This window comes from Pogoniulus pusillus, chromosome 5 (assembly GCF_015220805.1).
Source record: "Pogoniulus pusillus isolate bPogPus1 chromosome 5, bPogPus1.pri, whole genome shotgun sequence".
NCBI lineage: Eukaryota > Metazoa > Chordata > Aves > Piciformes > Lybiidae > Pogoniulus > Pogoniulus pusillus.
In genome coordinates, this window is record NC_087268.1 from 24,294,576 (window position 1) to 24,309,701 (window position 15,126).

At 38.9% G+C, this 15,126-nt stretch overlaps 1 protein-coding gene across 2 annotated transcripts in view; it reads left to right on the forward strand.

Annotated features, from left to right (window-relative positions):
- Positions 1-15,126, forward strand: part of ATP10A (ATPase phospholipid transporting 10A (putative)) — a 108,733-nt gene that overhangs the window by 73,166 nt on the left and 20,441 nt on the right. For both annotated transcript variants that reach the window (XM_064143524.1, XM_064143525.1), the window contains exons 8-12: positions 5,707-5,924; positions 7,229-7,423; positions 8,844-9,405; positions 14,271-14,374; positions 14,485-14,611. In XM_064143524.1, the coding sequence (XP_063999594.1) occupies positions 5,707-5,924; positions 7,229-7,423; positions 8,844-9,405; positions 14,271-14,374; positions 14,485-14,611 (1,206 nt within the window). The remainder of the gene's footprint in view (positions 1-5,706; positions 5,925-7,228; positions 7,424-8,843; positions 9,406-14,270; positions 14,375-14,484; positions 14,612-15,126) is intronic.

Genomic DNA, 15,126 nt, shown 5'->3' on the forward strand with positions numbered 1-15,126 from the left:
ATATTAGTCAGACATGACTTCTCATTGACTACTTCTGATAACCTTCTTTTTCTCTACATGCTTTGAGATGATATCCAGAATAATCTGTTCCACCATCTTTCTAGAGATGCAGGTGAGGATGACTGGCCTGTAGTTTCCTGGATCAAGAGAATGTGGACCCCCACATTGGTTAATTAATTTATTAATTGGATAATTATATTTATTTTAAGAAAAAATTAGAAGGAAAAAAGACATAAAAAACCAAGAAAACTTTTTTCTATAATTGTGTCTGCTGTTTCCAAAGGGATATCGTATCTGCTGTCTTTACAAGATTTGACAGTCTTCAGAAATTAGGCTGATTTATTTAGGCTTTCTGCAGAAAGATCAAAACCTTTAGCAGAGCTGGGTGCTTCAGAAGCTCTGTGTTTCTTGTTTGTAGTTTCTCTTTACATCTGTTTTGAAAAAAATTAATTGGTAAGAGAAGAGAGAACCAGTGCAAACAGATACAGAACTCATTACATGGGGAGTGCCTCACTTTACATCCTATAGAAGGCAGAATAATACAACTACCTGAAGGGTGGTTGTGGCCAGGAGGAGGTTGCTCTCTTCTCTCAGGTGGCCAGCGCCAGAGCAAGAGGACACAGCCTCAGGCTGCACCAGGGGAGATTTAGGCTTGAGGTGAGGAGAAAGTTCTTCACTGAGAGAGTCATTGGACACTGGAATGGGCTGCCCGGGGAGGTGGTGGAGTCGCCGTCCCTGGGGCAGTTCAAGGCAAGGTTGGACGTGGCACTTGGTGCCATGGTCTAGCCTTGAGCTCTGTGGTAAAGGGTTGGACTTGATGATCTGTGAGGTCTCTTCCAACCTTGGTGATACTGTGATATTTAGACTGGATTTCAGGAAGAAGTTTTTGTTTTTCAGTGTGAGGGTGGTGGGACTGTGGAACAGGCTGCCCAGACTGGTTGTGGATGCCTCCTCCCTGAGAGTGTTCAGGGCCAGGCTGGATGGGGCCTTGTACAGCTGGATCTAATTGAGAGGTGTCCCTACCCATGTCGGGGACGTTGGAGTAGATGATCTCTGAGGTCACTTTCAACCTAAGCCATTCTATGATTTTATGATATTTAGAAACAGGTAATAGGTTTTGGTTTTTTTTGTGAGCAAATACTTAACACTCAAAATTGGTCTGGAAAATCTCCAGAAAAGTAAGAATTATCTAAATTTCTAAATTAAGTAAGGAGTTCTTAATGAAGATTTTAGGGTTATTCTTTATAAGCCCCTGGGGATACCCAGACGGGAAGGAATATCTTGATGTTTCTTATCTTAAGACTTGTTCTTATGGGAAAGGTCTTGCAAAGTAAATCAAGTTACAATTATGCTAGCACACTTGTACAAATTTATAGCATGCTAGCTGCTCAACTGACTCTTTATATAAACACTAGAGTGCATTTCAAAGTGAAATAAGCTTGCAGTCATAAAATACTAAGGAAATAAAGTGGTGTGGTGGTGTAAATAGGTACTGCACATCTAGATTTACTGCAAGGTAGTCCAGTAATAGCCTTATTCAATGGTTTGGGGTGAAGTGGAGTTATCCCGTGGTGAAATCAGGGCCCACACACTGACATCTGAATTATTCCAGTTTAGGGGGTCTGCAGTTTTATTCTGCTCGAAGGGAGTTTCTTTAGAGTTTCCCGATTCCTCTTTGCTAGTTAGTGGAACATCTGCCTACAGCGTCTCCATTGGCCTGCAAAATGAATGCTGCATCATAGAACATAGGTAGCATGGAAGGTAAAACAAAACCAAGCAAAACCTCAAAAAAAAACCAAAAAAGGTGGTTTTAAAATAAAAGAATGTCCCTTAAAATGCTTAGGAGCTACTATAGTGGTTTTATTTGTATCTTGCTGATGTCCTCTGAAAGATGGAAGAGAGTTCATGGATTGTTAATTATTGTTTCTTCTTTGTGCCATAAATACAGAATTAACTAGAGAATAGTGAAGTCTGACTTTCATCAATTGCTTTGCTGCATTTCTCAAAGTTGTCTTCATCTTTACTAAAAACCTCTCTCAGACAGAAGATCAAGGCCATCCATTTTCAGTGCTAGGACTGAAAAGCATCCCACAACAATGTCTTTCAGGTTATTATGTTCACAGGAAAAGATTCTGAATTGGAGAGGACCGAGTGGGTGGAGAGTACAGTGTGTTCCCAAAGAAGCACACTTAGCACAGCTGAAGCATTGTGAACCTTAGCCATAGCATTAACGACTGAACCAGATTATATTATTTCTTCAAACTTCTTAATTCATGCAGCATAATATGTAAGAAAATTATGAAGGGTGCTGAGGGCTGGTTTTTATTATCAAGCTTACCTTGATATAAACTGAAATAACACCATTTGTATAAAAAAATCTCACTAGACTTGACTAAATGGCGATATAGTCTTGTTCCTGCTGCTGAGAAACAGTAGATACAATTAAATGGCTCTGCTACAATGAAAACCTGTGTAGAGAGCAAGGTGCAGCTGGTATTAAATAGACTAGAAAGGACTGTGCTTCTGATGCACCACTAGTAAATAAGCTAAGTGCTGCATTAGGAAACAGCTTTTGCTATGTTGAATAAACAGTATTTTTAGAGGTAAGAAAGAGCAATGATGCATACAGAGATATGGTATGTGAGTACAACTATGTATTCTTTGTGAAATGCATCCTGTGCTTAACTACAGAGTTCTTTCACATGGAATAAGGTTATAATCAGTTCAGGATCTTTGAAGTCATCTATTTGATGGAGCATTTTCAGAGCAGAAGCTTAAACTAAGTATGATTTTTAAATAAAACATGTCCTTTTTTTTTATAACCTCTGTTCAGAAGAGAGTTGAACTAACCAGGTATTACATTTTGCAAAGCTGAAAAGAATGACTGTAGCCAGTCCTCTCCTTGTCAAGGAATATTACCTTCTATGAGAAATGCAATGTTCTGCCAGTTTACTATTCAAATACTTAGTATCCACAGTGAGGAGCAAAATCCCTACTATCCCAAATCCAAGGGTTTTTTTATGTTTTTCCTGAGAGGCTGTGTCCACATGTTGCAACATGTTCCTTAAGATCAGGTTTACTGCTAAGAGACTTAGTGAAGGTGAAGCTCAAAAATGTGCTTCCTATGATTTAAGTCTTAAACTTTGGTAACATGCAGAAAGCCTTACTGATACGTTGTCTTGAGCAAGGCTTTTTTGACTTGGGGTTTGCAACATGTGTCTAGGAGGCTGCAGAAGATAATTAAGGTAGAGCTCATGCTGTCAGACTAGGGCACTGCTCTTCAGGCCTCATTCCAGGATGTACACCCAGTGCAGAGAAGGTCAGAATTACTTCAGTGTGCTACTTCATTCTAGTACTTGATGCATCCTCTTAAAGTGACACACTATGATATCTCCCTAGTTCCTCCCATTCTCACATGCCTGGGTTTATTTTGGAAGGAAACTGGGATGCTTGAGATGTGAGCAAGCCTGGTTCATGTCTCAACGGCGTGGATCAGTACTTACGACACTCTGCAGATCGCTTTGGGTCTGTGGATTCCTGATAGAGATACATCTGTGATCAGTTGAATTAAATTCATAGTGTGAGGATCTACACTTCCACTGGGAAAAGGCATAATGGCTTACAGGGCAGAATAAAGTGGGAACTAGTAGGGTAGGGTGATGAACAGATTAGAACTGTGCTGTCTCAAAGCACATGCACAAGGTGCAGGAAGCAGACTGTCCAGGTGAGGTGAACTTCGTTTCCTTACAACTTATTACCGTGCAACAGAAGGACCAAGGAGACCAGTGACCCACCTAAGGTTTTGAACTCTTCTAGATTCTGTCATGTCAATCAAAGGTCAAAGTAGGCGGTGAAAGTAGAAGACAGCTGTTTGCACCTGTGTGGCTTTAAGGAGTCCTCGTAGTACTGAATGTGCCATTGCTCAACCTCTTTCCCACCACATAATACAAAGGAGCATGAATTGCACCAAACAATGCTGAGTGAAGGAGAGCCCTCGGACATCCAGTTAGTCTGCAACAACCTCAAGGCTCTATTTGAGCTGTGCCGCAGAGGTGATCTGCAGTGTGCCCTGCAGTCTCTGTCTCCAAACACTTTATGGCCCTTTCAACCCCTGTGACCAAAACCTTCTTCAGCAGGAGCTAGAGTGCAGGATGTTGCATATCTGAGCATGCAGTTAGAGCAACAACCAGGTGTGCATTCACAGCCAGGACTGGGAAGCTCTTTCAGCGCCCATGGTTCAGAAGGAGCCAATGCATGTTCCAAATGGAGTTGAAAACATCTCTTGCATATGATGCCATACTGATGAGCTATCGCTATATACTGTGTGTGGTCTGATTTCATCTCCTTTCAGCTGCTCTCTGATAGCTCAAACATGTTTGAAAATTGCAGCGGGTGGCAGGGGAGGGTTTTTCTTTGTAAAGCTAGCTGTTAGAAAGTGTTCCCGTGCCAAACTCAGTATATGCAAGGCATGATTTTTTTTTAGGAAGTATTTTTAAAGGAAAAAAAAATGTGTGAATAATTAACTTACTTGCTTGTGCTTTATCATTTGATATTAGGAAAATTAAACTTGTTACACCAGAGAACTGAAACAAAGCCAAGCCACAAGCTTATAGCTTGTACTGTGTATCTGGATCACACGGGTTATTTTGAGAGTATAATGAAAAGCCTTTCAATGAATACCTAATGAAGGAATAAATAGATATCTGTTTAAGTGGCATGTGGCTGTGTAATGAATCGCCCAAATTATTCAATTCCCCTTGTCTTTCACAATAGAGAAATATATTATGCTAAATGGAGACTGTCATGGGAGGTGGCGAGTTCATGGCTTCTTTCTATTTCTTTTCTAAGTTCTGTATTTTGAATTGCCAGGGTTGGTTTCTAACATTAGTTGTAGTTCGATTCTTTACTGAGGAAGTATTCATCTGAATTACATCATTTAGAAAAGCTCTTTCCTTCCATGTACGCTGGGTATTGCACACTGCCCCAGACTGTGATGGAAACAAATGTTGCAGTAGGTGAGGGTGCCCTGATTTTGATACTGCTTGCCTCATTGTCCTTCCTGCCATGCCATTAAGAGAGGAAGGGGCAGCCTCCAGGGTAGTTTTATCACAAGGGCATGAGCCAAGAGTCTAGGTTCATGTTCCTGAATTCTTGAGAGAGGCTTCTAAGCTGTCTGTACTTCATCTCAATTTATAAAGTAAGGACAGTAGTGCTCTGTAGGTTTTTTTTTTATTTTGAATACACTTCAGGTGTCAGTTGGTACTAGGTAGATGTGATATCTTCACTGAAAAAGATTTCCTATTAAATTTCCATATTCTCTTGGAAATTAATAGAAAGTTTTCTTAATTGTTTATTTCTTTCTCAGACTGACAGTGAAGACCACATTATTTGATTGATTTCATCAGACTGATATGTAGAATAGTGCACTTCAGGAGTGCACTGAGTTACTGCAAAGTCACACCTGCCCTTCAGAGAGAATGTAATGCGTTGCCTTACATTTAAATTCTGTTATTTGCATCCTCTGTCACATACTACCATTCCATTAAGACTAGACTTTTTTATCCCCTAATAATGGAATAATTTATTCTTACTGTGAAAGCACAGAATAATATTAAAATTAGGTCACTTAAAGTTACCCTCTCCCTCTATGTCCTTCTTGGCCATGTTTAACATAACACAGTTCTCCCTCTGTTTTTTTGCTGATAGCCAAACGCTTGGCAATGTATCAAGAACCTGATTCTGAGGAAGACGAGACAGCCCCAAAAGGAGGAACTCTATCCCAGCGTGATAGTATCTGCAGCCATCAGAGCATCAAAGTCATTCACAGGAGCCAGAGTACCAAAACCCACCGACGCACAGGTAGCAGAGCTGAAGCAAAAAGAGCAAGCATACTCTCAAAGCACACTGCGTTCAGTAGCCCAATGGTAAGTCATGAGGACTAGACGCCCAGTACTCCACATCTTTTGATAGAAAAATGTCCTGAAAGGGGAATGCTAAAGGAATCTGCAGCACATTGTGTACCTCTTGTAGACTTTATCGGGGCATATTCTCTCTGTAGTCTCAACTGTACAAAAAACAATCAAGTGCTGGCATAGAATTTATCTACCTTCTCTGTGGGAGCAACCTAAAGGTAAAGACAAATTGAAACCTTTATTTTAGTTATGTCTTGATTTTGAAAAAAAAAAGTGTGTCTTTATCTGCAGAAGCTGAGAGTGGCATGAGGTTGAGGTCAAGGATTCTTACTGCTCTGCATATGCCTCTTTTTGTCTGAGGATTTTAAAACTATGAAGTGCTGAGCTACACACTGTATTCCAATTCTTAGACATGGTTGACATACACCATAGCATAATTTCTTCATAATTTCTTGTGTAATCTAAGTTTATCACTGAGTTGCATGTGTTGTATTTTACAAAAATATAAAAAACTTTGACATTTCAAAATGTTGCTGAATTTTTGTCCTTAGAACTTTGCTTTGTTTAAATTATACTACTGTAATTGCCTGGAGGTTTATGCAAGCTGAATGGTGATAATAGAGCAGGGGCTTGTCTGTCTAGGTATTTTGTATCTGAACATCAGCAGATAAAATTCTGCTGAAGCCGAAGATCAGTTTGTCTTTTACTCTTATGTATCCTTGTATCTTCCCGTTTCAAGAAATACCAGAGTTTGCTTTGACAAGAAATAAAAAAATGCAAAGTACTAATGAAATAAAGTGAAAACTGCTCTGTCTTTTGGTATAAGAAAACACATGAATTCACTTCAAATGTATGGATACTTGTTGTTCTCTAACAGTTCAAAATGGTTTCGTTTTATTGTGCTGATGTAAGGCTAAGCTTTGAATGTTGTGGCTGTGCAGTGTTTTCACTTCTGGTTTATGTAGTACACCACCCTTTAGTAATAGGTAATAAATGCCTTTAATTAGATGAGAGGGAGGAATATTAGTATGTAACTCTTCTCCTGTCCACTACCCCCAAAGTCAGTGAATATTGCTGACGTAATTATCTGTAGTGAAAAAGTTGATAACACAGTTACTCACATTTCTATTGACAGGGGCATCATTAACTGTTTATTGTCCAGAATATGTGTCTTACAGGCCTCTCCAGTTCCACTCTGTGGAGTAAGACCACCATGAAACTCTTGATATCTAACTACCTTGAATGCTTTGATTGCTGCTTGTTGCTTTGGAAATCTGCAGAATCAGAGGTATTAATCACTGCTTTATTATTGCTAGGAGAAGGACATCACACCTGATCCGAGTTTGCTAGAAAAGGTGAATGAATGTGCAATGCATCTGGAAGTCATGAGAAGCCATGAACAGCCACTATCCCATCTGAGTCCAGAACTGTGTGACATTTTTGACTTCTTCATTGCTTTGACTATATGTAATACAGTTGTAGTTACTGCACCAAATCAGCCCCGACAAAAGGTCAGTTAAAGAAACACTAAAGAAATTTTAAGACTCCTTTGCATTGATTTGTCTTGTAAGTTGGGGAATTGAAAGCCTCCTGTTCTAGTGAGAAACAACTGGAACTAGTTCTGAGATAAATCTTTGAAACATGATAGGATTGAGCAGGTTTAATTAAGCAGTAGTAAAATGGAGTATGTTAGATCTTTCAAGGTAAGATATGGTTTCATCAACTGCTTCAAGATTCTTCTGAAACTTTTGTGACTTCTGGTAGTTTAACTTATCCATTAAATAATTGTGTAAACTGAATTGTAAATGTGCAAGACTTCCTAGAAAAGAATATAAGCTGTCTGTTAATATCTTGTACATATGGGGGTAATTAAAAAAAGTCTGAGATATTTTTGAAAGTTTACAAAGGGAATATGCTTGGAAAACATCACTTAAAACTTTCAAATTATGCCAAAGATGCATCTTAAGCTCATTATGAGAAATAATGGTCATTGCTGTTTAAATCAGCCTAAACTTGTGTAATTGATGAATGAAAATTTCAAACTCAAAATCCCAAGATGATCTGTAAGGCAAAATTATAATGGAATGTTGTATTAAGGCTAGACAGCAACTGGAATTTCCATTCTGGAGCAAATACTGTGATTTGTTTCTGTTCCAAATTGGGGAAAAAAGGTGAAGTAGTCTGCAGTGTTTTTTGTGCCAGGGAGACATTTGGAGAACGCTCAATTCTGCTGTTTCAGGAATGCCACACTGTTATATGGTAATAGGATACATATTACTGTGAATATGCTGTTGCTATTAATAATATTATATCTGTTAAAATGTTTAATGTAAACTGAGGTGAGCAGTAAAACTGAACCAAAATACTTTGATGCTGAAAGAGACAGTGGAAATTACTTACTTCAACATGTTCCTCATGAGAGCATTGTCAGCATTGGCATATGCTCATAAAAAATTCTGATACCACACTTTTCAACAGAAAAAATTCTTGCTTCAACTTTTTTTTTTTTAATACCTTTGCTGGATATGCACAAAGAATGTGAATGTTTCCTACTAAGGGTAGTTTTTAGTATGCAGTATTGATGATAGTGCAACATTGATAGGTGGACTGGATGATCTTGGAGGTCTCTTCCAACCTGGTTGATTCTATGACTGACAGTCTATCCCTTAATCATAACTGAGGAGGTGAAAAATGTGGGTGTCTTTTTTTAATACAAACATGTGCTTTCACACACAGGTATAATCTGAAGTTCTGATAAGTTGAGTCAGTTTCGTTCATTACTTTCCTTTCTCAGAATACAAATACATTAATTTTTGCCTTCATGTAAATTCTTCTCCTAAGATTGAACAGCTTAGACTGAATAGCAATGTCACAATTCCTGTACAGCATTTCTTTGGGTTTTGCTTACTGGTGTGGTTTTTGCTTCTCAAGGTTAGAGATCGATTTGAACTAAAATCTCCAGTGAAAACCATAGAGGACTTCATACGAAGATTCACTCCAAGTCGCTTGACCTCTGGATCTAACAGCAGCAGTTCATCTAGTCTAGCTACAAGCAAATCAATGCACAGATTTGGTTTAAGTGTGCTTTCATCTACATCTACGGATAGCGCTCTATTAAAACTGGAAGAGAAGCTGGCATACTCTGCACAGATGAATAACAATGGCTACAGCTCCCAGCAAGGCCGGACAGCTGTAGGGAGTGGACCTGGGGAAGGAGAACTCCGTTATGAAGCAGAGAGTCCAGATGAAGCTGCACTTGTCTATGCAGCAAGGGCATATAACTGTTCTCTGGTTGGAAGGCTATCTGACCAGGTATCAGTGGAGCTACCTCACCTGGGAACATTAAGCTTTGAAGTGTTGCATACATTGGGCTTTGATTCCATCAGGAAGAGGATGTCAGTAGTGGTCAGACATCCTCTCACAGGTGAAATAAATGTTTACACTAAAGGAGCAGATTCAGTTGTTATGGATCTTCTTCTGCCCTGCTCTTCAGGTACACCTCTTACTTACGTCTTGGTGGGAGTGGGGGTAGGAGAGAGGCAGTTCTCAGTAACTGGTGAAAAGCTCATCATATCATACTGTTTCCCTAGCAAGCAGACCTACCTGCTTTTGTTGTGAATATAAAGAATGGTGGAATGGCAGCTCTCTGTCTCCTTTTATAATACTTTCTTATTATGGCAGATTTTCTGTAACAGTATACTGGTTGTCCAGCTTGCAAGAATGAGTGAAATTAATATATGTACAAGATCTTTTACTAACAACCTTTATTTTGAAAGATTTTTTTGGAACTCTGCCAAAGCAATTTACATTTCTTCAGGAAATCCTTCCTTGGCAGTGCTTGGTCATTTGAGTATTTTATATGAAACCCAAGTACTTCCTATTGCAGCTCCCCTCTCTCTTTCATTTGTGACTCCTTGCAGCCTTTTGCTGTAATATGTTTGCATAAATTAAGACATTTGCATTGATGTGACTGTGCCATGAAAACGGAAAGGTTGCGGCAAAAGAGGAAGAGGTGCTGTTCAGGTGAGCTGGTAATAGAAATGTAGCTGTGAACATGGAATACCTCCTAGAAGCATGAAGTCTTACCAGCACCCAGATGTTCCATGAAACAGGGAGAACTTTAAATAGCTGCTAATTGTAATCAGTTGGATTCAAGAACTTTGTAAGCATTCAGAAATTAGAGGAGACACACGGGTATCAGTTTACATCTAATTTGCTGTATTTTCAAAGTTGAATTTTGTCCAGTATTTAAAAGTTCCCCCAGGATGAATGGACAGAGCCTGAAAGTGCTGGGGTACTTCCCATCTTTCACTAACTTTGTGGTTACTTTGACATTAGTTGAAGTGAACAACTGTGAAAGGCTTATACTGTGTGATTTCAGTTTAATGAAATACAGAAAAATGTTGGCATTAGTTTTCTGTTTACAGCCATATAAATCAAAGCTGAGCCAAAAAAAAAAATAGGAACAACTTGTTCCTAACAACAAAGTATTCATGATTAATTTTCTGGTAAAGATCTGATATCACAGAAGCTACAGAGAGCATCTGTGGAAACTTGTTTCCTTCCAAAGTACTAACAGAGAACTTGTAGTACTGAGAATCTTTAGTAACATACCTAGAAAACAATGTTTGGAAATAAGTTCCCAGAATGAGAACTGAGCATTAGAAAGAAAATAAAAATCTATTTTATGCCAAGTCTTAAATATTTTGTCAGCATCAAACAGACTATGTTTGCAGCTGCTGTATGTACACACAGTAAATGCAATGGATCACAGAAATTTCAGGCAAATTTCATGAAGACCTAGGACCCACCTAAGTGAAAACAAGACCAGTTAGAAAACAGAACAATAGTGACATTACCAAAGGTGGCGTGCGTCAGAAAAAGGGAAGCAGAGTTCCTGACAATCAGTGTTGATAGTGACAGGTTCTGTAGATGGGAATTTACAGCTATTCCAGCATCTTCACAGGCAGGTGAATTGCAGATGGCTCTGAAATTGTGTTTGTGTCTTTTTGGAGATTGTGGGTTTTTTTTTTTTGTTTGGTTTGATTGTTAGTTTTCTTTTTTTTTTTAGTTTTAGGTGTTTAGCTCAAATTGAACTAGGGGTTTTAGTATATTTTGCTTTTGCAAGGAGTGTAAAGTGCAGCTACTAGAACTTCATAAGCAATTTCCCTTGTTTTCTAGCCCTCTAAGCCACTGCTGGCTTCAGTAATTCTGTACATTTCAGCAAATCTATGTGAAAAAAAATTTGGCGTTTCTCTTGGGCAGCTTCACTCCTGGAACTGCATTTATAGTCTTTGCCTGCAGTATCTTAATGTCAGTGGATATGTTGCCAATTCTTGAGGGAGCAGCATCTTCTTTCAATTACAGGAATGCATACCCCAGGTAGAGGGAGTCTCAGAAGATTTGTGCTGTGGCTATTACCTATATTGCAGCTTCTGTTAGTGGTTTCATCCTGCTCTCTGGTGTGAGAGGAGATGTAATGCTATGAGAATTCAGGCATTCATCATTTTAAAGCATTGACCAGTAAGTGAATTAAAATGACAGCTATTCCCACTGCTCAATTTTTGCTGTCTTAGTGCCTCGGGGACATGTAAATTGTGCACCAGTCAAGCATGCATCTTAAGACTTTGTGATACTTGTGCCCTTAAACTGAAGGACCGAGGCAACACTGTGCCTCTCATTTCCCAACTCAAACATCACGTGCATGACTGGGTCCTGTCAAGCGCGAAAGTCACTGTTTGAAAGGAATAGTATTCTAAATTGCGACATGAGGAACAGCCCAGAATCAGAAGTGAAAGTATTATCTTGTACCTTCAGTTGTGTCTTACAGAAAACCCAAAATTGCTTAAGCTTGAAAACTGAAATTGCTCCATTTGCTCTGCCTACAGGTCTAGTTGGAACCGTGAAACCTGGTGTTTTCTGATATTTCCAAAAGCCTTGACATAATTCCCAAGACTGTATCATTTTTACTTTATCTTAACAGTCATCATGTTCATAAATATAAAGTTACTGTTTGAGTCAATTCTCAAGTCACAGGAACTGTGAGCATAAGTCATTGAGAAAACAATGGATTGGGCTGGCTCTCTGCAGCTTTTAATTATGGAAGGAAATTAAGCAATCAGAACGCTGCTATCTCTCGTATCATTCTTCTAGAGAAGATTTATTTGCTGGTTTTCACTGACGTAGTCTGTGATCACACTGCTAAAAAGAATGCCAGCTAAAAGAGAATCTCCACAACTGGGTTTTGTCTGTGGGAGATTCCTTCCTGCTTCTAGTCTTCAGGATAGGACTGTTAAGGCGCATGAAGAGTTACAGAGGGGTTTAACTGCCGTTGATATGCTGGTGAAGGAGAGAGATGGAGTCTTCCACTCTGGAATTGAGAATTTGTACAGAAAATGGTGTGCACATCTCAACTTGTACAGAATTGCTGTCTTTGCTCACTGAAGGTGGCATAAGCATTTGACACAATGATCACTGTGTTAGCACTTGTGGTATTGAGACAGATCTGAAGTGATTAACTTGAAGGGATAGAAACAACTTCTGGTGTGTTTAAGCACCCATTCAAGTTTGCAGCATTTGAAATCAGTGAGTAACTGAAGTAGCTAGTCCCATAGGACAGTTTTCATGAAGGATATTAAAAAACTAAGGCATTTTTCTCTAGAACAGTAATGTATCACAAAAAAATGAGCAAGACTCCTTGCCTGCTTTGTTTTTCTAAAGTTTAAAAAGCCAACTCAAAGGTTTGCCACAGTGCTTCTCCAGGAACAAAATTCACAAATAGAAAAGAAGCTAAATTAAACTGTTTTAGGCTGCCAGTCCCATATATGCATATTTCTACTTAATGTTGCAACTGAATCTCGATGTGATCTGTTTTCATAACTTCTGAAAGAACCTGGTGGTCTGCGTGTCAGAGCCACAAGCACTAGTGTAAGAAAGGGTTTTCCAACTGCAAATTGTATTTGCAGGAATATTCTTCTAGAATAATGTATCTGCATTGTACTTTCAAGAAAAGGGGGCAAATGGGCACTGAACAGTGTAAGCAGGAAGCTATTACAGAATGATAGAGGTTGAAAGCGGCCTCTGGAGGTGATCTAAACTTAGGCCAACTAATTTACATACCTGTGTTAGGTGCTTAATATAAGAGTATAGCACCCATAGGTTCTCAGTGTGATCAGTTGAGAAGGGTGAGCATATCCAGTGGTGAGCTGAGATTATATGTAATAGTTCTCTCCAGATGCTCAGACTGCTTACAATGAATGGCATTCACCTGACTTTTTGGCTGGTTACTGTGCAAATACCAGTAACACAAATCTTGCAATTACAAAATCGGACATAAAGGGGGGGAAATAAATAAATGGAACAAAACAAAACCACCAACAAAAAAATTGCCATAAGGTACTGCTCCTTCTCACTTAATGGTTGCTTACCAGTTTGCACATTTACTTTAGTACTACCCCTGCAATTCACATTATTTAGGATTGCTACTAGAGTACATAGTACATTGACCTGTCATGATCCTAGATGATAAAAAAGATTCATGTCACCTGTTTTTAACTTCGGAAGACATCACTTCAGGTCACAAGATGGAACAAAATGTGCCACTGTCTCATTCATTACTCTTTTTTGGTCACAGTATGAGCACATTGAACCAATCCCAACTAAAGAGAGAAAAGGAACTTAGTTGTGCTTCTGTGGCTTTAAGTGAAGAGTAAAGTTAAGTGGAAGTTGTGCCACTGTGTTCAAGGTAGAAGTTGGCTGTGAGGTCTACATAAGTGTAAATTCTCTTGTAAATGAAATCACAATCATAACTTCTTGTATTGACCCAGTCCAATGGGTTGTATCAAGTATGGTAGTAACAGAAGCATCTTCATATATGCACTTAGATATACAAAACAGAGTGCTGCTTCTGGTTCTTTTGAGATAATAAGTCTGGTGGAAAAATGAAGTGCTGGTTTCAAGTGTCATTTTCCTGCACATGATGAGAAGTGGAGAAGTGTTTGCTAGTAATGTATTGAAATCATGCTATGCTTTCTGGCATTATTGTTTACTGTGAAGATCACTATGATTTCCTAAGGTATTCAGGCCAAACAAATACATAAGGAGTAAGAAAATGGCCTTTCTGACACACATTCACAGTTACTTTTGAAGAGAGAAGGCAGAAAAGACAGAACAACAAGTTAAGACTTTTTTTTTCTAAGTGGAACGTTTTACCTGAGTTTCCCAAGAGACATGAGCAGCTCTTTAAAAGTATCAGTTATAAAGTGCTGGTACACTGAATAATGTAGACAAGTTTTATCCTCCGAGGCCGTTCAGCTGCTGTTATTTTTTCCATAACTAATTTCTTTTTTTATTCTCTAGATGACCCTCGGGGCAAACATCAAAAAAAAATCCAAAGCAAAACCCAGAATTACCTTAATCTTTATGCTGTAGACGGGCTGCGGACCCTCTGTATTGCAAAAAGAGTAAGTAAATGCAGACTCTTACTTAGCTTTTAAGGAGAGTCTTGACTTTTTTTTCCTGTAAAGTATGAATGCATCACATTGATGGTGCCCTAACCTACTCTTTTCAATAGGTTCTCAGCAAGGAAGAGTATGCCTGTTGGTTAAAAAGTCATTTAGAAGCTGAATCCTCTATTGAAAATCGCGATGAACTTCTGTTTCAGTCAGCACTGCGGATAGAGAAGAATCTGCATCTGCTAGGTAATGAAATGACATTAAATTAAAATGTGTTTAAAATTTGAAAGCTTGGCTATGAAATCCATTCTTCCCCTTAAATGGTTTCTGACAGTACAGAAATTGGCTTCTTTTGGACTTTGTCATGGCTGTCATGTGCAGCACCAGAAAGGAAAGGGATATAATTAACATAACAGGCATACCCTGTTCCACTCTCTCCTGCCATCATTTTATCACTAGTGAAAGAAGTGGAGTTACACCAGGTATGTGTTTGATGCAGTATCATAAATGGAAACTGCTGCTCTAAACCCGAGGAGAACTTGGCCCAAGATGGTTACAGAATTTTGTTAGCTCAGTGCTCTTTCAATGTATTAGAGACCTCCATGACTACAGGGTTACCGGAGACACATACAAAGGTCATAAACTGCATTTGTGAGAGGCACCAACTCTTACATCCATCAGGTGCATCTTATGCACCCAGGGCTTGTGTATTCTGTGGAAAAGGATTGCAGTACTTCCTTATGATGCAGTATGTAAAGATG